The 26195-nt window shown below is 36.9% G+C and overlaps 1 protein-coding gene across 2 annotated transcripts; it reads left to right on the forward strand.

Annotated features, from left to right (window-relative positions):
- Positions 1-89: 89 nt before the first annotated feature.
- USP44 (ubiquitin specific peptidase 44) lies at positions 90-25385 on the forward strand. Of its 2 annotated transcripts, none has more exons than XM_019918309.3 (6): positions 90-196; positions 11137-12628; positions 15741-15936; positions 18382-18490; positions 22576-22781; positions 23622-25385. In XM_019918309.3, exons 2-6 carry the CDS (start codon positions 11207-11209, stop codon positions 23819-23821), a joined length of 2133 nt encoding a protein of 710 aa, XP_019773868.2. In that variant the 5' UTR covers positions 90-196; positions 11137-11206; the 3' UTR covers positions 23822-25385. The 2 variants fall into 2 exon arrangements, with proteins under 2 accessions (XP_019773868.2, XP_073644438.1); XM_073788337.1 differs by lacking the exon at positions 23622-25385 and adding an exon at positions 18639-18687 and having other exon boundaries at positions 22576-22701.
- Positions 25386-26195: the final 810 nt, after the last annotated feature.

A 26195-nucleotide genomic window follows, 5' to 3' on the forward strand; every position in this document is an offset into this window, starting at 1 on the left:
CGCAGCGCGGCCCGCCCCCTTGGGCCCTCCGAAGGCTTGTGAGGGGAGGGAGGCGGGGTCAGCCGCGGCGTCACCGCTGACGTAGCCGCCCGACCGGGCCGCCGCCGCCGCCGCTGCTGCTATAGCCGCGGCACCGGGGAGCGGGGAAGGGGGGCGTGGGAGACGAGCGCTAAGATGGCCGCTCCGGCTCGGGCTGGTGAGTGTGCGTGAGAGGCGCGCGCGGCTGCGGCGGTTGGCGGAGCGAGGCTCCCTGCTGGAGCAGAGATGCGACGGGAGACCCCAGGGCCGGGAGGCACTTAGCGGCGTTTTCCCGCCGCGCAGGGCGCAGGGGTCCTGAGGGAGGGAGAGGGGGCTGCCGACGGACTGAGGGGAGCGAGCCTAGGGGCGCGTGGAGGAGGAGGTGGCGGCAGCGGCGGCGGGTCCGGCGAATTTAGAATTGGCGCCTCTGGGAAGTTAAGATGGGTCGAGCGATGCCCTGGCCGGTGCCGGCACCTCATGAGTCCCCAGAGATGCTGCCAGGAGCGGCGTCCCCTGTGGCCAGGGGCACCGCGTAACCACCCTGCGCTCGGCTGGGGGCGGGGGACGAGTTGGGAGAAGGGGCAAAATTGGGGGACTTGAGGGGATGTAGAGGGGGAGTTGTGCCCCGACCCGCGTGCCGGAGCGTGGAGGAGGTGTAATCGCGAATCTGATCGCGTATCTGATGCGGGCTGGGGCGCTCTGTAGAGCTGACACTGTCGAGATAAAACCGCATCCTCCTCCTGGCTCTGAGTGCCGCCAAGTGATGCTCGAAGCGCCCCTGGGATGCTTTGGAAGGGCGGTTCTAGTCCTCCATTTAGAAGGAATGTCTTGCCTTCTCTCCATTGATCGGGTCCCGGCACTGCCAGCACCTGCTGCCACTTAGAGACACTTGGGATTTTTGAATACCAGCTTTCTAAACCATTCCCGCTGGCCTTCGGGGAAGGAATGCTAATAGGCTAAACTTATTTGGGGGGCATAAAGAAATGTGTCAGCATAGGGAGAAGAAAATGACTGCTCAAGTTTACGAAATAGTAGGACTCGTCCTCTCCCCCACCCCCGCAATAAAAAAGAAAGTGAAACGTGGTAATTGTTTCGACTTCAAGTTTGAGCTGTTGTAAATTCTACTGGTAACTGGATAATTTCTTGCAGTTTTAATTTTGGAAGTTAAAAAATAAGCAAGCCTTGAGAGAGCCGCTTTATCCTCAAACCCCCCGCTCCCCATTTTTAAGCCTTGTCAGATCCTGCGAGTAACGGGGTTGTGAAATTAGCATAGAAATACGACTTTCAGGCCCTGCACTTGAATTCCTTATTATCTGTTAAGTAGCTGCCTGTGGGGTAAAAGTAGGGGGGTGGTAATGTTGGGCCTGGAATTCCATTTTGAGTTGTCTTTAAAACCAGCTTTAGGTATAAACAAGGAAAAAGAATTGGCTGTTCACTGTGATCAAATTAGGAAAGCCAAGCATAAGTTAAGCACATGTTTATAGAATATTTCATAATCACAGTGAGATTCAGTACTTAGTTGTCTTGAAAGACATGAACACTTTGTATTCTTGGAACCCTAATCTTTTTAACCTTAATTTAGTGTCTCAGGCCATTTGAAAGAGATTTAATACATTTTGTCTCATTTAGCCTCTCTCCCCCGAACTGCCATTTCTCTAGCTTTTTGTGTCCTAGCCATTAATTTTGCAATGGGTAGCAGATTTTTCATTCCAGTATTTATCATTGTAGACTATTCATATTGAAATTTAGACACATTCTGATATTGAACAGAGAGTTCAATACATATACATGGTAGAAAGTTGAAGTGTTTTGACTGGTTTGATTGTGCATAAGTCTTATTTTTCGTTGAAAACATTAATGTCCCACATTTTTTTTAAGCTTAAAAAAATTTAAGTGATTGGTGAATCCACGTTTAGTGTAATATACAATGATAAACTTTTTGGAATATTTAAAATGGGAAATCGGTTGAAGATTTGGGTTAAATGTTTGAAGTATATTGTTTCTACCCAATTGTCTTTACCCCCCTTTTTCACATATTTTTTTTCTTGCGCTCCAAAAAGAAAGAAATAAGGTATCATATATACCTCTACCAAACTTTTCCTCTACACACTTGAATCTTACTGAGTGTTATAGCATTGGTAGTACATAAGAGGATTTTCTGCTTGTTGGATTGTTTGAAGGCAGAGTCTGATTGTATTTTATTTGTAACCCTAGCACCTGACTTACTGCTTAACATGGAGGAAAAACCTCTGTAAATGTTCGCTCAATTGGGTTTTTGGATCATACAGAAGTACAGGGAAAGGCAACATTTTGGCATCTTGGTAGCAGAAAAAAACATGCTTTGAAGTTTTTCTCCCTCCTGGCAATGTTAGCCAGAAGGAACATTGCCAGATTCTAATGGAGTTGTCTAGTTGAGGGAGATTAGAGAGAGGCTGAGAGCATGGGCTTAGGAGTCTAATCAAGATAGGAAATGTATGCCCAATCATTTCCTGAGTTCAGTAATGGGGACAGTTTTGCCATTAGGCCCTGCCCAAACAGGTGACAAGTAACTAAAATATAAAAGGATTCTACCAATACTGGCTTCTGACAAAGATTACTATAAGAAGTACAATTGATTTTTCATAGCACTTTCAGACATCATAAACACTTTATTATAAGAAATTCATTTTTAATGGAGTTTTACATGCCATAGAAAACTAATCTATAGTCCAAGAATATACTTGTTAGGCCAAGTCATATATGTACTAGAATAACAGTCTGGCCATTTCACACAAAGTATTTGAGCTCAATTTACTAGACCCATGGTAGAATGGTCAATCTTTTTATGAATGTTTCCCCTATTGTTATGAAGTTAGCTGCAGTGGGTTGATGTAATGATAAATATTTTGGAACAAAATTGCCTGTGAATGAAATACTTGTAAGTTGTGGTGGGTGAGGAAATCAAATAATCTGGCAGCAGAACTTGCTTTTCCTTAGATGGTCGGTACTAGATACAATCTCTGTGCCTCAGGAGAGGCATGCTAAGACTTGAAGAAGGCCCAGGGAAAGAGTGTCCTTTATTGTTTAATGAGTTTCAAGCAAGATCCGGGTAATTATAGATTCTAGATCTCTAGAGGAAGAAAGAATAACCAGAGCCTTTCTAAGGATAAAGGAAAGGAAATACATCATGATTGACAAGGAGAGGTGCCAAAACACATAATAGGCATAATAGCATACCTAAGACGGAGCAGAGGGAGTTTGAGAGCCCATTGTGTTTATTCATTCAATAATTTGTTCATTCAAAAATATTGAATCCCTTTATATGTACCAGGCACTATGCTTGACCCTTGGCATTTTATAAACATCTCTTAAAAGAGAACAGGGTACTATGGTGGTTCCGTGAAGTAAATGGAAAATTGAAAACTGCTTATAAGGAGTGGGTAAGATTTGCCGTAATTACTGTGGATAGTTATTTTCATTCTTATCCAAATGCATGTAAGGATTGTGGTGGTTAGTAATTCCTAAGGCCTACTTCCTACTGAAATTGCCATTTCCTCCTATCTTTTATCATGGAAAATAACAAATCTTCCTACTTTTAATAGCTTCTAGAGGATCTGTTTAGGTTATTTGGTATTGTTAAAAGAAAAATAAGTTTTGTTACAAAAATTATCTTTGTTAAATAAAGGTTCAACATATGCCATCCCTCTTGGGAAGTCTCGGGAGAATTTTCTTTAATGAGATAAAGATGGTTACTGTGACAATTTTATTTAAATATTCTACTTTATGCCCAGTGGTACATGTTTTTTTCTTCAATAAGTATGTAATTTATGTAAGTATTTATATAAAATGTGCATACCCATTTCCTATGAAACAAGAGTTCATATCCCAGTTATGACATGTTTAAAAATTGAACTTATTCACCATGTGGTCATTGATATATAAAAACATTTTAACAAAAGATGTGTGGGAAGTGGCTGGTCATAGATAAAAGTAGAAAAGTACATATTGTGCCACAATTTGAAAACTCTTACATGCCATGTTCAGGAGTTTGAATTTATCATGTGGTCTTATAAGAGTTTTAAACAATCCTTTGATAGTTGTAAAAACTGTGCCTATAAGACACACTAGGCATTATATAAAATGTAAATCTTATATGATGATTATTTGACTAAGTATAAACTATGAAAGAGGGAAGTTTCTTAATAGAGCATGATGATGTTATATTAGTGACTATTCAGATTTTAAAATACTCTTTCTAGAAATGTATATTAGCCATTTCCCTCATTTTATGTCACTTTTTAAAATAGTAATGTAGTTTGGCTATTTTTGTGTTTGTTTTTCATGGTAACTTCCAGACTTCCATAAAAACATTTTTAATGAGAAAAATCTGAAAACTATGCTACTAATTGCACTGATTAGAAAATCTAAATTACTTTCATATAACTGATCTCTGGTACCTAACCTCTTGTAGTTTCTATGCTTTCTTTCTAAGTGTCTTCTAAAGAAACTGAGGTGGAAAGTGAGTGGTCACCTGAGAAGGATCATTATGTTAAAGATAACTAAAAGTTTATAGTGGAATGTTCATTTTCGAAGTAAAAAATTAGTTACCCTTCTAATTTTTCAGTGATTCTTATAGCTTTTAGTAATACTTATATTTGGAGCACAAATATTTATTTAAAGGGTCACTACATGTCATACCAAAATTTAAAATACCCCAGTTAGGGTTGGGGAAGTATTTCTCAGTCTGCTTTTGTGTAAGATCTATTTTGGGCGTCTGGAAGCACGTAGGATGGGACAAGACACATGGTAGGCTTCGTTTAAGAACAGAGGAAGTAGGATAATGACATCACAAACTATCAGGAAACTGCCTTAGCTGGGCAAAACGGCCACTTGGTTAAGAGGAGGGGACAGTTTTGGTCACTGGTGATCAATGACTTTCTATTCTTAACCACTGATTTAAAAGACACAAAGAAAACTGAAGTGGGCCTGCAGTTAATACTAGTTGACTGTGCCAAGAATTTGGTAGCCTGAAACAGTATGGCTATAGAACCTAGAGGATCTTCATAAAGCCCTTACCTTTTCTTACTAAGGAGATAAAAGATGCTTGAGTAGTCCCTCCCTTACCACAGGGAACCTACCCAGCAGGTAGTTGGCAGAGTAAGGATGTGCACACAGATAAACCCAAGAATTCACATTTGGCACAATTCAAGCCTTTTAGGAAGTTAGGAGAGAAGATTTTCTTAACTAGAAATACTTTATGAAGGAGTTGGGCCTTGGAGGATAGATAAAATTTTTTAAAGGTGGAAGTGAGGGAATGAGGAAGATGAGTTTAGGAAATGAACTGGAGATTATTCCTTTTGTCTGGAGTGCTCATGACAGAGGGGTAATAAGATGAGATGAAGAAGATAGGCTGGAATCTGGAGAATTTTGAAAGCACGACTGTCAAATGTAAAGTATTTTTTTATTGCAGTATTTGAAAAACTGCCGTTTAGTGATTTGTGACCAGCATTTTCTTTTTAAATGAAATAGAATAGGAAATATCAGAATACATTATTTTTATAAGGATTGTTTGTGAAACTTTTGCTCCAGGTATGTGTGTTACATGTATACACACATTTACTGGAACCTGATGTAAAGTTTCTAAAGGGTCTTAGTCGAAGTTAGAAATCCACTGCTTTACTTGACTATGAGGAACAGAGGATTTTAAGTACAAGCATTAAAGGCTCAAAGCAAACTTGAAGATTAATTTGGCGGGATAGTACTATGAAGGAAAGCGAGAGTCCGGATGATGAGAGACCAGGTTGGAGGTTACTGCTGTGCTTCAGAATGATTTGTCCATAATGAGAATGATAGTTCTGGAAATGGAAAGGAATCAAGACTTGGGGAATGATAGCCCTGCTATATATGACAAATTGAATGTTCGCATGGAAAAGATGGGAGGGAGGAATCAAAAAAAAAGTGTAAGATTTGTAGCCTGGGTACTTGAATGATAATACAGTATCTTTGATAAGAGAATATTGGAAAAGCTAATTCTGTGAAGGCAAGATGTATAGGTAAGCTGAGTTGAAGTGTGCCTGGCACTGGTTCAGAAGGGCTAGGTCTGAAGATAAAGACTTGGTAGATGGCTATCTACATCTGACCATTGAACCTCTGCTGGTAGAAAGGGTTCATTACAAGAAGAGGTTTGAAGAGCCATTAAAATAGATTCTACAGTCCTCACTGTGTGGTAAGTATAAGCAGTTTTGTGCTGTCGAACCGTAACAAGTTAAATATTTTACCTGTAATCTTATTTGATGTTTGTGTGGATATAAACCTTTGACTATAAATTATACCATATCTAATAAGATCTTATGTTTTATTTCTCTTCTAGTCATTTTAGCTTTCTATTTTATAATTGCTTTAATGGTATGCTAACTCTGTAAAATAATTAGGTTTCAACAAGTCAAATACAATTATTTTGTAAACTTTAGAGATTTGCTGAAGGGAATTGTAAAAATAAAGATGCTTGCTCATTTATATGGCATGAAAAGTTTGAGTAGCTTGAATGGTTTTCTTTGAACAAATTAAATTTTTTATTGTTTTTAAGCAGTGAAGAATGACAAAGTGAAGCTTTCAGAATATTTATAAATCCATCTGTATTTAAAATAAAGATAGCATATCTGGTTTTTAAAAAAGCCATTTCATAGCTGTTAAGTGAAATTTAAAGTGTGAAACTTTTTAAAAATATGAGAAAATGATATAGGTAATTTTAATCTTTATATATAGATTTCATTCAAAACATCTTGACTATTTGTATATTGCTATTATATATAGATACAGGTAATATTTTACCAGAATCTACATGGGGGGGTACAAAAATATTTTGTTAACTCTCTATAAAATGAATATACTGCCCCAAATCACTTATCCTATCTGCTGGAGCCAAACAGAGCTAATATATAGCTTCTCAGCAGTGGATTAGCAAATGAAAAGAAGTGCTCTGAACCCAGTAGAGGAAAATAGGAAGTGTCAAGAAGTACTCCCATCCCCCTTTCTTCTCTTCCAAGCTTGTAGATCTTTGTGTGACGAGGCCCCTTTGGGGTACGCTAGTAACTGTCTCCGAGCTGTGGCCAGGCTTTTAGATCTTTGTGTGACCAGGCCTCTTTGGGGTACTCTAGTAACTGTGTCTGAGCTGTGGCTCCAGGCAGCAGAGCAAACTGGAGGTCTCTGGTGGCAGCAGCCTGGCTCTCTAGCTCCTTCTTCATTCTTCCCTGCCCTTCGCTTGGTCGTCCACCCCCTACTGGTTTCTTTCATAAATAGACTGAGCAAGTGGGCCCCCTACTCTAAAATATTAATCTCATGATCTGTCATTCCACCATTCTGGTTTCACTTCTTTGGATTTTTAAAAAGATTTTATCTGAAAGATCGCCTTTTAAAATGCAAATACCCCTGGGAGAGGTCTGACCTTAGTCCTCAGCTAACATCTTAATTATCAGTTAGTACCTAAGTTTGCCTTAGTACACATTTGCCTGAGAAGAACCCCTGGCTAAAAGTGATAAAACTAGAGGGAAGCTAGCATTTATAATATTAATATTAATAGTAGTAGTAGTAATACTATTATTATTATTATTATTATTGGAAGGTAAGATGTACTAAGGGCCATATTATTAAGTGCCAGGAATTGTTGTAAGTGCTTTACAAATATAAATTTCCCTAATTCCCTCATCAACCCTATTGATGTTATTACTACTGTTATTTTACAGATAAGAAAACTGAGGTATGTGGAACATAAATAATTGTCTATGTCACGTAATAAATGCAGCTGAGTGTTAGACTCAGGCATTTGGATTCCTTAGGTCTGTTTTGCTGTGAGACCTCTTCCCTGCTATATTGCCTCTCAGAGAGATGGTATCTGATCAACATTTCACCCTTTTTACAATTTTGCATCAAATGGAATTACGCTATTTGATTATAGGCCACTTCCTGTTGAAGGTCAGGGGCCTTGCCATCATCTAAATAGATTTTTTAGTAACAACTGTAACGAAATAGGAAAATTCCTTATAACTAAGGGAATGTATTTGCAGGATATAGAGAAGAAGGAAGTAAAGAGACTAGTCTATAATCTAGCACTATCTTTCCTATTTAAAACTTCTTTTGGGGAATTTAAAAATATGGATTAATAAAATAATTTGTAGTCCTAGTACCCCGAGATAACACACACACACACACGTATGTGTATATGTATATATCACATGTATGTATATATACATATACACATACGTGTGTGTGTGTATATATTCTTTCTAGGTTTTTTTTCTTTTGAGCCTTATTTTCTGAATGTTCTGCAAGGTGTCAACTCATACCACCTCTTTAAAATTTTAGAATGAAATAATTTCCCTTGAGTATAAATAAACAGCATTTCCCACTTCATCTCTACGAGAAGTTGAATTAATAATTATTGTCTATGACTTGCCAGAAACAAATGTTTAACTAAATTATCTCTGTGTTCTTTGTATGATCCTTTTTAAGTAAAAGTAGATAGAAGAGAACCCTAGATTCTTCACTTAATCTCCATATTGAGTCAGTTCTTTCAACCAGTGTTTGGTCAGCACTAATCTACCTCTACTCCTGTCTTTGCTACAGCTTTAATTTCCTTGTAATATCTGGAGCAGTAGAGTCTCCTTTAATTACTCATCCCTCCTCTAGATCTGCCGTTCAGATCCCTCTGTAACCTACATATCTGATTGTGTCATTCTCCTTTATAGAATTCTTCAGTGGCTTCTTATTGCTGGTATGCCCTGGAAGCAGGATTTGAGGATGACTGGGGCAGGGAATTCTCCAGGTCCCAAGTAGCAGTTTAAAAGGGGAGTTTGGGATGTATGCTTGTTCCAGATGGCCACATCCCTTGACTCTGCTGACTCCACATAATGAGGGCCAGGCAGGGGCCCTCTAACGTGTCAGGTCTGGGCCCTCATTGTCTGGGTCTAAAGGCAGAGTGTGCTGCTGCTGTGTGAACAGTAAACTTTTGGTGGCAGCAAGGATCAAAGCTGGTAGAACATTTAGGAGTAATTGCAGTAATCCACTTGATTGTGGCTTGGTCCAGGGTGGTGACAGTAGAGATAATAAGTAATCAGGTTCTAGATATATTTTGAAGGTAGAGCCAAACATTCTTCCTAAAGGATTGATGTGGGGAGAGAGAAAGAGAGGAGACAAGTATGATTCCAAGATTATTAACCTCAGTACCTGGAAAGATTTAGGGTAATGGAGCATATTAATCACTGATGTCTTACTTTTGCCATTGCAGCTATTGTTGAATGCTGGTTCTAATAAAATACTATATTTGACCAGATTTTGGGCCTCAGGAAATTTTGAGAGAAGAGAAGTGAAGTGTGTGCAGTTGTGAGGGCTGGGGCTGGCAGTCTTAAATCTTTATTCAGCAAACCCTGTATTTAAGAGTTAAGAAATTGGTGGTGGGCAGGAGTATCTCTGATTGCTAGGAGATTTTACAAAAAAGAGGTGGGAAAACCCAAAAATCAACCTTACCTTTGCAGTTTTCTTAGGGCCTTGGGCAGCATCTGCAAGTAACATTGAAATTCATACTGTCTTGCTGTCCTAAAAAATGGAAAGCATTGATCATGCTACACACAATGTTGTGAGTGCTCTGTATCTAGGTCCTCAGCTGCAACATAAAATTTGTGTTCAATTTATGTTAAATCAATGAAGAAAATGTTTTGTGATTCCCTACTTTTTAACTAGATTTCGTTTCACTCTTTTTAGGTTCAGGTAGCAGATGTGTTTCTTTAACTGATAAAGGAACAAGTTTCTGGGTCAGAATCACATTTGTTTTATTATGTTAAGTTTCTTTGGTGTGTGGGGTTTTTTGTTTTTGTTTTTGGTTTTTTACGGTATGCGGGCCTCTCACTGTTGTGGCCTCTCCCGTTGCGGAGCACAGGCTCCGGACGCGCAGGCTCAGTGGCCATGGCTCATGGGCCCAGCCGCTCCGCGGCATGTGGGATCCTCCTGGACCGGGGCACGAACCCGTGTCCCCCGCATCGGCAGGCGGACTCTCAACCACTGCGCCACCAGGGAAGCCCTGTGGGTTTGTTTTTTGAAATAAGCTTCTAATTTCAGATAATGCTTAGCCTGCCAGAATGTAGAAGTTCATTATATTGCCACTCACTTCATATTTTTCCTCTTTTTTCTTAATTTGCTTATACATCCTTGCACATTCCTGAGAGTCTATTCAAATACAAAGACAGAATGGGAGAATGCTTTTCTCTTTCCTTAAGGCAAACTGTCAAGTCTATCAAATCAGAGTCTATCATTACAGAGCCATGAATTAAAGGTCATTATTGATTTACTAGTGGAAAGCCAAATTTTAAATGGTAGTTAATTAGACTATTTAGTATTTTTATTTAGTATCATTTAAATAAATAGAATGTAATATTGATTTGTTCACTATAGCTATGTGTAGATATTTATTGTTTACTGAGCATTTATATATCTCACAAAATATCTGAGCATACTATGTGCCAGATATTTTGTTATCTCAGTCCTTTAACAATTCTGTGAAGGTGGTATGATTTTCCCTGTTTTACAGATGAAGTTTAGAGAAGTTAGAATATTTGATCAAATCAGACATATAAACAGTATGTGGCAGAGGTAGCTTCAAACCTAAGTGCTTCTACTTCAAAACCCATGCTTTTAACTATGATTATATTTTAGTAACTCCACTTAGGGCTCTCAGAATATAGACACTAATGAGATGTATTTGGGTCTTGCCAGTCCCAATTTTTAAGAAAATGAATATTTTTGTAAACTGCCTTCAGACTATTGGATAAAAGGGGATGTGAAAAGGGATTGCTACCCATTCTTTACCAGTAGATGGTGGCATAAAATTAAAAACAAAGTTTTTAAAAGGAACCATCAGAGAAAGTTAGGTGATGTGTGTGTGCTTTCAGAGCAAGGTGGATGAAAGATTAGTGAAGTCTAGAGTAAATGAAAAGTGAGAACTGCCTATGGTATTATGACAGGCAGCCCAAGTACTGGGAGCAGAGAGAGCAATTTTATTAAATTATTCCTGGAAAAAATACCTTGTGAAAAAGAAAAATATTGGCTTTTTGTTTTTCTTTTATTAAAAATTGACATTGTTCTGCTTAGTTTTCAGATGCTTCAAATGTTATGAACAGAGACTTGTTTGGATTATGTGTTTCTCAGCTAGACTAAATAAATGCTAACAATGGATAAGTGCAAACACATTGGGCAGTTGCGGCTTGCTCAAGACCATTCCATCCTCAACCCTCAGAAATGGCATTGTGTGGACTGCAATACAACTGAGTCTATTTGGGCTTGCCTTAGCTGTTCCCATGTGGCCTGTGGAAGATATATTGAAGAACATGCACTCAGGCACTTTCAGGAAAGCAGTCATCCTGTTGCATTGGAGGTGAACGAGATGTATGTTTTTTGTTACCTTTGTGATGATTATGTTCTTAATGATAATGCAATTGGAGACCTGAAGTTACTACGAAGTACATTAAGTGCAATCAAAAGTCAGAATTATCACTGCACCACTCGTAGTGGAAGGGTTTTACGGTCTGTGGGTACAAGTGATGATTCTTATTTCTTACATGATGGCACCCAATCTCTGCTTCAAAATGAAGATCAAATGTATACTGCTCTTTGGCACAGGAGAAGGATACTAATGGGTAAAATCTTTCGAACTTGGTTTGAACAGTCACCCACTGGAAGAAGAAGGCAAGAACAATTTCAGGAAAAAATAGCAAAAAGAGAAGTGAAGAAAAGACGGCAAGAATTAGAGTATCAAGTTAAAGCAGAATTGGAAAGTATGCCTCCAAGAAAGAGTTTACGTTTGCAAGGTCTAGCTGAGTCCACCACAGTAGAAATAGTTCCTGTTCAAGTACCACTGCAAGCCTCAGCATCACCAGCAAAAGATAAAGTGGTATCTACCTCAGAAGATGTAAGACTAAAAGAAGCCAGTGACTCCTCTGTTAAACGAAGACCAATAGTAACTCCTGGTGTAACAGGATTGAGAAATTTGGGAAATACTTGCTATATGAATTCTGTTCTTCAAGTGTTAAGTCATTTACTTATTTTTCGACAATGTTTTTTAAAACTTGATCTGAACCAATGGCTAGCTGTGACAGCTAGTGATAAAACAAGATCATCTTATAAGCATCCTCCAATCACAGATACAGTATATCAAATGAATGAATGCCAAGAAAAAGAAACATGCTCTGTTCGCTCCAGACATCCAAGTTTATCATCAGGACTAAGCGGTGGAGCATCAAAGAGTAGAAAGATGGAACTTATTCAGCCAAGGGAGCCAAGTTCACAATACATTTCTCTCTGTCATGAATTGCATACTTTGTTCCAAGTCATGTGGTCTGGAAAGTGGGCCTTGGTCTCACCATTTGCTATGCTACACTCAGTATGGAGACTAATTCCTGCTTTTCGTGGTTATGCCCAACAAGATGCTCAGGAATTTCTTTGTGAGCTTTTGGATAAAATACAACATGAACTAGAGACAACTGGTACCAGGTTACCAGCTCTTATCCCCACTTCTCAAAGGAAACTTATCAAGCAGGTTCTGAATGTTGTAAATAACATCTTTCATGGACAACTTCTTAGTCAGGTATGGATTTTTAAAAATCTTATTTTCATCTTGGGGAATTCATAAAGTGAAGCCTAAAAAATGCATATTCTCTGTATATCGAGTATGTTAGCACTAGTACTGTTGTCAGGTCAAAATTGGTCACTTTTACAATGTATGAAGAAGTCAGCTCACTCTTATAGTTGCTTCCTTCATGAATCATTGGAAGTAGTTTTACATCCATGGTATATTAAAGCTTTTTGATGGGGAGAGGGAATCAGGAAACAGAGCTTCTTAGGTTAATGATATTGCATTCGTTCTCTGAGGGATTGAGAAGAGTTTAATCCCACAAGGAACAGATTTGAAGATACTTTTTTTGTGATACGCAGGCCTCTCACTGTTGTGGCCTCTCCCGTTGCGGAGCACAGGCTCCGGACGCGCAGGCTCAGCGGCCATGGCTCACGGGCCCAGCCGCTCCGCGGCATGTGGGATCTTCCCAGACCGGGGCACGAACCCGTGTCCCCTGCATCGGCAGGCGGACTCTCAACCACTGCGCCACCAGGGAAGCCCTGAAGATACTTTTGTACTGGGAATGGATTTGGTGTACACTTGAGAAATTTCAGGGACCAAGGAGTAGCCCTGGAGGATTTCCTATAGAACCAAAGGGGGCAAGGTTTGAAAACTTTTAACAAGTAGGTAGCAAAATTTTAAGGTAAATAAATGTGATTTCATCTAGAAAGATCCTAAATGGTTTTCCTTTATTTTAATTACACCCGCAAAAATTTCCCTGTGGAAGTCAGAAAACCAGAATCTTCCATCTAATTAATGATTCTCTAGAATGAGTGGATTTGTTGGTAGACTATTACTAGACATCAGCTCTCTACTTTTCCAGAGCATAGAGCTTTAAAAAAAGTTTATTCAAAATTGAGTTATTTGTAGTGAAGTGGATGGACCTGGAGTCTGTCATACAGAGTGAAGTAAGTCAATATGCATATGGCTGATACGCTTTGTTGTGCAACAGAAACTAACACAGTATTGTGAAGTAATTATACTCCAATAAAGATCTATTAAAAAGTTTATTTGCAAGAGGGATGAGATATGGGGATATATGTATATGTATAGCTGATTCACTTTGTTATAAAGCAGAAACTAACACACCATTGTATAGCAATTATATTCCAATAAAGATGTTAAAAAAACAGTTTATTTTTTAACTGAGGCAATTAGGCCCCTATACACATGCTTCTGTTCCTCAGTTCAACTTTCATGGTAATAATAACACCTTTTGTTTTTATAGCATACTTTTCTGGAATGTAGTTTAAATATTTCAAATGTATTTCTTAGGGAATATCTATGAAGTTTATTTCCCTTCATATTTCAGAAATGTATAGATTCTACATTGTGTCAATTAGCACATAAGAGTTGTGCTTCTTGTGTTGCATGCAATTTTATTTTTCCACCATCTTTCTCTGTCATTTTAAACTTTTTATGCAAAAGTTAAAATACACAATTATAAAGAAAATAATATATACCATATAGAAAATCTATATGGTATAGTAAATCTATGCAGAAGAAAAATCATCCCTTAGTACTATAACTCCACATAACCCACACATAAAACTATTAATATTTTGGTATATTTCCATCTAGGTTTTTTTTTTTCTTCTGAATATTTAAACATATTTTTCCCGCTAATTGTATGGTCATGTTGAATTTACCTGCTTTTTTTCACTTTTTCATTTAATAATGTAAGGATTTTTCATAGTCATCAAAATATTTGATCATTCTTTTCACAACATTTCAGTGTCCATCATATGTATATACCATAATTTATTTAATCATTTCCATATTGTTGACTTGTAAACTGTTTCCAGACATCATTATAATGTCACGATCAATTAATACGGTTTTTCTAATGATTTCCTTAGGACAGAGTCCTAGAAGTAGAATTACTTTGTCAAAGATTAGGACTTTTGATACTTGGCTGCAAATTTCTTTCCAGAAAGTTGCCATTTTATATTTTGAATAGTGCGAGAGTGGTTATGTGCTTGTTTTTTCCTTTATGGATGAATTTTGAAATTAATAAAAATTGTTGTGCTAGCATTTTGCTTTCTTCGTTTCAATGTGTAATAAACACTTAGGAAACTGGTCATCTCAGGAGATTCAGAGGTTGGAATGCCCCGCCCCGCCCCACCCCCACACCAAATTCAAGAAACTGTTCTCAAAAGGTCAGACCATGGTCCTAGTGAGTCCCCAAACTAAACACCAGGAGTATTATTTTCTTTGTGTCATTGTGTTAAATCTAAAATCTACATTAAAATTGGCCTCTTTATTTTTGTTTGTTCCAGGAATATAGCTTTTATGAAAGAGTTTAGTGATATTTTGTATCATGTGTGGATTTTTAGATCTACAGAGTCTGTCTTCAGTTATGGGCAGTGTTTGTTGGCATTAAATCCTGCTGAATGCTTTACTGAAATTATTATTCTTTCCTTTTCCAGTTACTCTGTTTCCTACATAAGTTGTTAGAAAGGCCTCATATTCTATATGGTTCCTATATTTTGATGAGGATTTTAATGTAGTGATGTTTGCTTTAAGTGGGAGTATTTATATTATATGTATAATATTTATATTATATGTATATTTATGTTATATGTACTATCCTTTGAAATTATCAGTTGGTAGGGCTTCAAAATATACACTAAATATACCATATATAAAAATATACTATATTTTAAAATCTGTATATAAAAATATACTAGTAGTATTTTACTTGTATCATGGTTAAGAGGTTATAGGGATTTGGGGAGAGAAAATCAATCAGTGAAAGATATATGTATAGATGCACATACACACACACATATATATACACACAATGGGTATGTAACTGAGTCCATGGTTTGGTTTTCTACTAAATTCAGACTTGACTAATGCCGTTGGAGCTTTTTGAATGCCTAGTAGTTAAAGCCCATCAATGCATGATGGGTTTACGGAAGAAAAAAATTATTCCCTGAAAATAATATAAAACAGATTATTCAGAATTCTGATAGTGCATCTTCAGAAGAAGAGCTAATTTACTGGCAGTGGCTTCTAGTGAAAGGAACAAATATTTTGACAGAAGGATTGTAATCTGAGAAACTAATATTTTTATTTGCAGGTTACATGTCTTGCATGTGACAACAAATCAAACACCATAGAACCTTTCTGGGACTTGTCACTGGAATTTCCAGAAAGATACCAATGCAGTGGAAAAGATATTGCTTCCCAGCCATGTCTGGTTACTGAAATGTTGGCCAAATTCACAGAAACCGAAGCTTTAGAAGGAAAAATCTACATATGTGACCAGTGCAATTGTAAGTAGAAGCTGTATATTCTCTTTGCTTATCAAAGGTTAGCAAAGAGAAACACAAATGAAGGAAGCTGGAATAAATTCCTTTAGTAGCAGGTATAGAAATAAACTGTTAGTTTATCAAAAGAAACTTGGCTGGATAGTTCTACTTTTTAATTGGCATTTGTGAACTATGTGTTTGTTTTCCCTTATTGATGACATTAAAAATGTTTTGATCCTATAGTAAATTATAGAAAGAATTCGTAAAATAAGATTTAAATTTAATATGTGAGGGCAGAATAAAGTAGCAAATGGGAATAGTAAAAGGTAACCATGTTATTTAGTACTGAGTGAAATGTTTGCTTTATGAGTCTTTTTGCTACATATCAAAACATTGATATATAGATAATATATGTGTGTGTGTGTGTGTGTGTGTGTGTGTGTGTCTGTGTACTTATATAATAGGAAATAAGACATATAGTTGGACTGCTGCTATGGACTTTGGCTTCATAAAAACAAAAATTTATTCAAAAACCATCTACTGACTGTCTCTTCTATATTAGTAATTGTTCTAGTTGCTGTGGATAGACGTAAGACACTTTCAAGATGTTCACATACCTAATGGAGGAAACAGACAATTAAGATCTACTATGATAAGCTCTCTGATAGAGGCGAGCATAGGAACCCAGCACTGGGGGATGAAATAGCCATTTCAATTAAAGAAGCATCATCCTCCAGGCAACGGTATACAAAACCACATCGGATCTTCTGTGTCTTTATCCAGTTTCTTTATCTCTGTCGATGTGTACATGGCATTTTAGTGTTTATACTTTATATTTGCAGATATTCTCCTTAAGCTCCATGTCTGAAAAAATGATTCTAGGGCTTTAGATACTAAACTTATAAGGTAAATATAAAAGAAACATGGCTGTTCCAGCATTGAAAAAAATGGCACATCAGTTGATCGTATTCTAGAACAACTTATACTAACATTGTTTTCTGTGTGCTGCCTAATATAAAATCTGTTAATTTATAGGAGCCTAAGATTTATAAGGTTAAAAGAAAATAAACCTTTATCAGATTTGTTAGTGAAGTATTTTTTTTCTTGGACATAAATGTGAATGGTCCTAGATGCTTCCATCACTAAATCTGGGAGTAGAAAGATATGAATAAATGCAGAATATGGCTTTATAACATGTTTGTGTGTGTCTCCTCGGTCCACCAAATAAGGGCCTAAAAGAGCTGCCTTAATTTAATACATAATGTCAAATGTTTAAAATTATAATTCAAGGAGTTAACATCGTTTGTGTAGCTACACTTGGACCATATATTTCTGGATGACAATCCAAAGGTAGGTCTTTGACATTCAGCAGCAGCCTGATACCTGGATCTCAGGGGCATAGACCTGGAGGAAAGGCTTCTGGTAGCAAGAGGAGATGGGTTAGAGGACAGCCTCATGGTGGACTGATTCTACTTCCTACATGAGAAGCAGCTGCTGCTACGGCTGGAGTCGCAGTTGTTGTACAAGTTGAAGAATAGCTCCTGGACATCAAGAGCAAATTTTGGTAGCCAATGGCCCAGCCAGGACAAGGTCCATAGGTGGACCTCTAGAGAAGCAGGGGGGTAAACAAAAAGAATCCTCAGTTCCACTTGTTTAAGATTTGGTACTAAAATAGCAAGATACTGAGGGAGACCTCAGATGCTGAGCTAGTAAAGGCTTGCTTTCTTGGGCAGTGCTGGGGTGGATCCCCAGGAAGCAGGGATGGGTGTTCTTGGAAGGAAGGTCCCATGCCCCGGGGATCCTGATTAGCCTCAAGAAATGAACTGACCATGAAACTTTTTAATTAGACTCAGAGTATATTAAAGTATGTTTAGGGAGAGTTTTAACTTTTCCTGTTAGTTGGCATGGCCAAATCCATTTAAAAATATTATAGCACAGTATCATTCTGTTGCCTTATTTTCAGGATTATATTAAATCATGTACAGTATATATGGGGGATTGGTTCCAGGAGCGCCCACTTTTATACCAAAATCTACCGATGCTCAAATTCCATAGTAGGTCATCTGTATCTGCAGATTTCGCATCAGCGGATTCAACCAACTGCGGATGTAAATTTCGATCCATGGTTGAATCTGTGCATGCAAAACCTGCAGAGGGCCGACTGTACATGTATTGAAAAAAATAATAATCTGCATGTAAGTGGACCCGTGTAATCCAAGCCTTTATTGCTCAAGAGTCAATGTGCTTATTTGTTTACATGTCTGTATACCTTGACTAGCTCATAAGTTTTGTGTGTTTACATGATTCTAAGTGTCTTGAGGGCAAGGCCATGCCTTTATCTCTAACACAGTAAAATGCCTGTAATGCAGTAGATGTTTAATTGATAATGCATGTCTGAATTATTTTGAGTTTACTCAGCTTTTCCTTGTATCCTTAAATTTGCATCTCATTCTGTCTTTAATATCACAGCAAAGCGTAGAAGGTTTTCCTCAAAACCAGTTGTACTCACAGAAGCCCAGAAACAGCTTATGATTTGCCACCTACCTCAGGTTCTCAGACTACATCTCAAACGATTCAGGTTAGTAGTAGAATAAATTTTAATACTTGGCTAGATGACTTATCTACTTGTTTTTTTTTTTTTTAAGGGAAAAAAATTCTGTCATTGTCTCTAGCCCTAATCATAGACACCATGTTCAGTAACTCTCCTTGATTATCTTCCCTTGCAGAATGTATTGCTGACCCCTCGCATTTCGGTCTGCTAGTATCATTCTCCTTGTAAGTCTCTGCTTATAGTGTTTAATATTCAGCATATTTTAGGTATATAATTTTTAAGATTTAAAAAAAAAATTTTAAGATTTAAATCTATAACTTGAGAGTATTTGATTTGAGAGTATACAGCATATTTTAGGTATAAAATTTTTTAAATTTAAATCTATAACTTGAGAGTATTCAGCATATTTTAGGCATAAAATTTTTAAAATTTAAATCTATAACTTGAGAGTATTTGACCCAATTGCTTCATGCTTGGAAAATATTTGAACAATGGTATAGCAGTTCAGTTCCAAGCAGTTAAAAACAAAAACAAAAAGCTTCAGTTTTCAGAAATATATTTAGATAAATTAGTTGGCAAATCTGTTGGTTAATCAAAGCATATGGATTCATACCTTGTAATAACCATGTTAACTTGAGAGTTTATTTTTCTCTTAAGAAATGAGAAGTTACTTTATGTGCTATGATTTGGAAACTATTGAGATCATGTTTCTTGTACATATTAGTTGTTGCCAGTTTCTTTCTTTTTTAAATTAAAGGAATACATGTTAAAAAAAAATTCAAACATTACAGAAGGTAATGTAAAAGCCCAAACTAAAAGTACCTCTTTCTCTCAGTCCCACTTCCCAGAGATAATCACTGTTAATGGAAATAATTGACTACAGTTACTTATTTAAGCTGTTAAAAGTACAGTCAGCAGATACCATGTGAGTGCTTTTTAATGCCAGATGTTGTTTCATATTCTTTGGGGAATATAAGGTTGGATTCTTTTCTCAACAAGATTATAATCAGGCATGCACAGAAATAATGGTGAAGTAGAAATACCAAGTATCACAAACTATATACAAAATGATTTATCAGCGCCTTGGAGGAGGGAGTTAGGCAAAATCTAAACATTCCCAAAGCCTCTCTAATGGCATAGAGGACTTTGTATAATTTAAATCTCAGTTCATATTTCATCTCTTTAGAGGACTTCCCTGACCATCCTATTTAAAAGTAGCACCACCCAACCTTCAGTGTCACGTTACCTACCCTATTTTTGCTTCATGGCAAAAACCACTATCTGCAATAGTTTATTATTTCTCTCCCCACGAACAGAAACTCAGTAATGACATGGATCTTGTCTTTTTCATTCCTATATTCCAAAGCCTAGAACTGAGTACATAGTAGATGCCCCAAAATATTAAGTGAATGAATGGGGTGTATACAGGAGGAGGACTTTAGCCTGAGAGCAACCTGAACAAAGGTATGAAGGAAGGAAAGGGTATATAACAAAAGTTTAGTGAAAAGTCTGGTGAGACCTGCCATGGTGTGTAAAATCAAGTGGAATGAAAACAGGAAGATTGTTAGGAGGTGAATATTGTTCAGGGCCAGGTAGCATGGAGAGGTGAGAACATATAAGATTCCATAAAGACAGCATTGAAAGGACTTAAATTTATGGTACTTAAATTGGTACTTAATTGGCTACTATAAATTGTTGAAGAACCTCCTGTTCTTCATAATTGACTCTTTAATCTGCCATTTAAAGCTCACCTTAATTTAAACCTATTTGACCCCCTTCCATCTTCTGCCCAAAACATTTTTGACGCTTCATGCCATATTTCTGATTCAGAGACCATTTTTATGCAGCCATTACCACCACATTTATCTCTTTCCTTTCTCTTCATCTATTCAAAAAGTACTATTGTATTTGCCAGTGTACACAATACATAGGGTATGTAAGATAAAAGGGAGAATGGGATTGGGGAGGGGCGCCCAAGAGCTTTTAAGAAGCATAAGAAACAACATTTCTAATACCTTAGAAGTTCCGATGTGTGTGCCTCCTAGTCCTATTCCTGCACCCTCTCAGAAGTAAACCATTATGAATTTTGGATATAGTGTTATCTTTTTCTTTATCATTTTACTGTATTTTTATCAGCAGAAAATAATGGGTACCCACCTATTGATAGAAATGAATATTTTTTTCTTTAATTTTTATTTTATATTGGAGTATAGTTGATTTACAATGTTGTGCTAGTTTTAGGTGTACAGCAAAGTGATTCAGTTATACATATACATATATCTATTGTTTTTCAGATTCTTTTCCCACATAGGTTATTACAGAGTATTGAGTAGAGTTCCCTGTGCTATATAGTAGGTCCTTGTTGATTATCTATTTTATATATAGTGGTGTGTATAGGTTAATCCCAACCTCCTAATTTCTCCCTCCCCAGTATCTTTCCCCTTTGGTAACAATAAATTTGTTTTCAAAGTCTGTGAGTCTGTTTCTCTTTTGTAAATAAGTTCATTTGTATCATTTTAGATTCCACATGTAAGTGATGTCATATGATATTTGTCTTTCTCTGACTTCACTTAGTATGATGATCTCTAGGTCCATCCATGTTGCTGCAAATGGCAGAAATGAATATTTTCTAATTAGATAACTTTTTAGCATAATTAAATAATTTAAGGTTTGAATTTTATGGTAAAATAAAAGGGAGATAAAGTGAGAATGACAGGAACTTAGGTTAAGCAAGTCCCATTATTTTCCATGCTTGGTCTTCCATCTTTACTAAGATTAAAGGTACACTGGATACAGGATTTTTTTATACATTTAATAGGGAAAGATTGGGATATGACTTCTAGTCCAGCAGATGACATAATTTGCAAGTCTCACGTGACTTTAGTTCCATACCACATTTTACATCATACTAATAAGCATTTTCACATTTTTTTCCTTCATAAAACCTGTCTATATGCCCCTCTCCCTTCTCTACCTCCTGCTGTCTTAACCTCATGTTTTAATACTTTTTTAAAAAATTTATTTATTTTTGGCTGCATTGGGTCTTTGTTGCTGCGCACAGGCTTTCTCTAGTGGCGAGAGGGGACTACTCTTCGTTGCGGTGCACGGGCTTCTCATTGTGGTGGCTTCTCTTGTTGCGGAGCACGGGCTCTAGGTGCGCGGGCTTCAGTAGTTGTGGCACGTGGGCTCAGTAGTTGTGGTTTGCGGGCTCTAGAGCGCAGGCTCAGTAGTTGTGGCACATGGGCTTTGTTGCTCTGCAGCATGTGGGATCTGCCCTGATCAGGGCTGAAACCCGTGTCCCCTGCATTGGCAGGCAGATTCTTAACCCCTGTGCCACCAGGGAAGCCCCAATACTTTAATACTATATTTTCATCTGTCTCTCTTTTGTCTCTGCACCATAACACCCCAAGTTGGATTATAATCTCTTGAAAGAACATATATTACATTATTTTTCTCCTGTAGCACCAATTCATATTATGCATAAGATGAAAACATTGCTTTACATGCATAGACTGGGAAGCATGACCAACAGATTGAGAAACTGACAGTATAGGGACATTATTTGAGTTTTGTCACTAACAGGTGTTATACTGATTTACACACAGGGAAGGGTCACAGTTTCTATTTTTTTAGTATGAAGAGCTCTGAAATGTTCTGAGGAATTAGAGGTGCCCTGTTTTGTTTTTTCTCCACCCCTGGCCAAGAAAGGTCCAGGTTATGTCTCCCAGGAACAAACTCTAGGTTCTGGAACATCCTCCTCAAAGTATGGACAAGACAGTAAGAATTAAAAACCCTTTGGTGTGTTGAATTTCTCTCTTCAAAGGGGGAAAATGCCATAGTGCCATATTTTTCTGAAAGTTAATTTTCTTCCTATACTGTCATCTAATTACAGAAGCCAAATAATTTATTTTACAACCTGACTGTACCTGTTTGGTAAATAAGCCTACAATCCTCTATTTATAGCCAACTTTAGCATTGAAAGGATTTTCTGTTTACACTATTTATTATATATGGTTGTACTCTACGCTGAGGCCTTCTATTATGAGTTTGGACCTAGTACGTGGTTATTTTCCCTTGATTTTGTTGATAATTTTACCCTGATTTGTTCGTAGGTGGTCAGGACATAATAACCGAGAGAAGATTGGTGTTCATGTTGGCTTTGAAGAAATCTTAAACATGGAGCCCTATTGCTGCAGGGAATCCCTGAAATCCCTCAGACCAGAATGTTATATCTATGATTTATCTGCTGTAGTAATGCACCACGGGAAAGGATTTGGCTCAGGACACTACACTGCCTACTGTTATAATTCCGAAGGAGGTAGAGACGAGAAAAAGTGTTTTATCTTGGGTTAGACTTTTGGAAGCCAGAGTTCAGGCTTTCAGGGTTTCTAAACTGACCACTAAGTAATCTTAAGCAAAGCCACTTGACCTCTGTTTTCTTTCAAGAAGAATGCTTCTGCAGTATTGTTCATAAAAAACGGGGTTTTGTGCAGAAAATGGGATATTTTATGCAGGATTGTGGTAGTTTTGACTTATAAGAGCTGAAGGGATAAAACAGTAAGGATGGTCTCAGTAATTAAAGGTCAGAGAGTGCTAAAGGCACACTTCCAAAAGTAGATCCTCTGTTTTAACTGGTTTAATTCAGTTACTTTCGTTAAAGAACAAAGCATCTAACGAACTGGCAGATCACAGATATTTGGAACAAACTTTGAGTTCAAGTTCTAACATATAAAACTTTTACTTAATGCCTCCATGAACCTTAGAAAAAAGAGGTATGGACAAAAGGCCCCAAATAACCCATGAAGGCAATTAATTTAACACTACCATGAGTTGTACACTATTTGCTTTACAGTATAATTACCAGCAAAGCATGAACTGGTAAGATTATACCAGGAATTAAAGCTAGTGTCAAGTGAACCAATCGGTCAGATTCTGTAACTTCAAATTACTTCTAGGATAAAGGTAGATAATTCCAGAGTAACATACTGCCCAAGCTGTATTTCTAATTAAAAGAAATAAATTGGCTAGACTATTATTTTCCCTTTGAAAAAAGCTTAGCTCTCACTGAAACTGTCTTTAAATCCATGTTTTCATTTATACTAGAAACTTCTAAAGTTCCTTTGTAAACATTAAGATGTATTTCTGTGCTTCACTCTAGGGTTCTGGGTACACTGCAATGATTCCAAGCTAAGCATGTGCACTATGGATGAAGTATGCAAGGCCCAAGCTTATATCTTGTTTTATACCCAGCGAGTTACTGAGAATGGACATTCTAAACTCTTGCCTCCAGAACTCCTGTCTGGTAGCCAACATCCCAGTGAAGAAGCTGATGCCTCTTCTAATGAAATCCTTAGCTGATCCAAAGACAGTGGGGCTTTCTTCTTGTGATTTGTATATATACTTTTTAAAGGGCTGACTTAATTTTGAGCTTCATTGTTTTTATTTTTACTTACTAATCAGTGCACACTATGTTTACATATTTTGTATCTAACTACAACAAATCTTTTTTACAGAGGAAGTTAGCGTAAGTATATGTGTATCAATGTCAGCAGGTAACTAAACGTTTTTCAAGTACTTGGGAGTTTTAAACTTTTAGTGTTTACCTCAGACTGGTGTTACCTCTTTTATATTTCGATGTCTTAATTGGCTCAGATCATGAATTTGTGCAATCTTCTACTGAAGAAGTTCAGGTGGCATCATTTTATACATTTCTTATTTATCTTTTATAGCTATTTTCTATACAAATTCTTATCAGACAGAATATTAGACTTTTTTCACTAATAGTCTTACCAAAAAAAAAAAAAAAGGCATTTCTTTCAGATTTGTATATTGAAGTCACCTTTGCCCTCTAAAGGGAGTTAAACTACTACAAAGTGAAATATCAAGGTACCACTTAAATACTCACTGATCACACTCATTAATATTCCTGAGGCTTTGTGTGTTACAGGGCTCAGAACAGACATTATTTTGGTTATTGGAACTTCCTTTTTTCAAAAATTTATTGTTTTAATAATTGTTCTTTATTTGGCATAGTCAAACTGTATACAAATGAAGATGACAGCTTTATAAATAGCATGTTTAAATGACTTCAGTACTATGGACATGAAAACAATGCTGGCCAAGATTTATAATGATTGTCTGGCAGTAAATAGGTTTGTCCAGATTCTAATAAAGCAGTCATAAAAAAACTGAATGTAGCAAACAGTATATTATTATATAATACAAGTACAGTTCAACTTGGATATGAGTTCATTTTATATATTTAACATTAGATCTCTTAAAGCTTTGTACTATATTGTATCTTGAAATTTTTAGTTTAAAGGGATAAAAATAAGTCGAGGAGAAAAAATTGCATAGGACACACAAGATATTGGCATCTGGGCAAAATATTCAGTATCTCATTTTTCTAAATAACTAAAGCCTGGATTAAGTTACTCTTGCTAGGATTATGTGAATACTAAGAGCCTCTTAGATATTCAAACACTGGGCCCTTTTTTAAAATTAAAAAAAATTACACTTGCATTTTATTAAAAATATAGTATGTAATACTCTTTGCTCTTCCCTAACAACCTTATTAGATCTCTTTAAAGTCCTACAGCTGCTAATTTAATTTTATTCAGAAAGATGAGAATCCATTAACCTCTATAGAAGAGCTATGTAATATCTTAGCTAAGTGTTAACCACTGGAAGATGATTTATCTTTTTTCTCAAGTGGGTTTTGCTTGCAGGTTGAAATCATTTCAGGCAGCTGATCGTGAAGTGCAATGAGAATTTATCACTGAACAAATCATTCATGCCAAAACTACAGCTCGAGTATTAAATGGCTAAGGTTTAAAATCATTCATCTATTAAATACCTATGCAAGTTGTTACCTCAACTGTTAACATTATTATACCTCATTAAAGATTTACTGTGGTCAAGATACCTGAGTCTAGCGTTTCTTAATGTCAAGGATTACTTTATACTTAAACTGCTACACCTTTTAGTAACTAATTTTAGTGGAACAGTTAAAAACTCTGGAAGCTGTGTTGTTTACAATGGTATAGTTGCTTGTTTCAGTACTTACTTCAATGTAAATACATACGAGAAAGTAGTAAGTGACTTAGCCCTTTACTTTTTAAATCCTTAAAACTAAAACCTATGGGGAGGCTCTGTGTTTCTGAAGTCGAGGAAGGGGGTACATGGGAACTCTGTACTTTATGCTCAGTTTTGCTACAAACCTAAAACTGATCTAAAAAAATGAAGGCTATTAAAATAACAAAACTAAAACCTAGTCAATGAACAGAAACTTAGATTTCTTACAGTACATCTCCTTGTGGACTTATACATTCTGCTAAGTTGATCTAACAAAAAACAACGTGTTTTGGTTGTAAAATAATTTACTAAAGGCACTATTGTTAAACATCAAGCTAATAATTTGTTACCAATAAGGTACATCATTGTAAACATGACAAAATGATTTCAAGAGATACATGGCTAGTAGGTGAACAATACAATTTTTAAGTAACAGCTTTCCTATTTACAAGATCATATCCCTTGCCATTCCGGGGCATGCAGTGATGCCACTGCTCCCAACTTGGGAAGGGAGCTTCAAGCTTATAATTGGTTTGAGATCACTACTGCTGAAGAGGTTTTACAAAGCTACAAATTCTTGACTCAATTCGAAAGTTCTTGGGTTTAGAAATCAAGATACTTTATACCTCCCACCAAAGCACATCAGAAAGGTATGGAC

This window comes from Tursiops truncatus, chromosome 11 (assembly GCF_011762595.2).
Source record: "Tursiops truncatus isolate mTurTru1 chromosome 11, mTurTru1.mat.Y, whole genome shotgun sequence".
Taxonomy (NCBI): Eukaryota; Metazoa; Chordata; class Mammalia; order Artiodactyla; family Delphinidae; genus Tursiops; species Tursiops truncatus.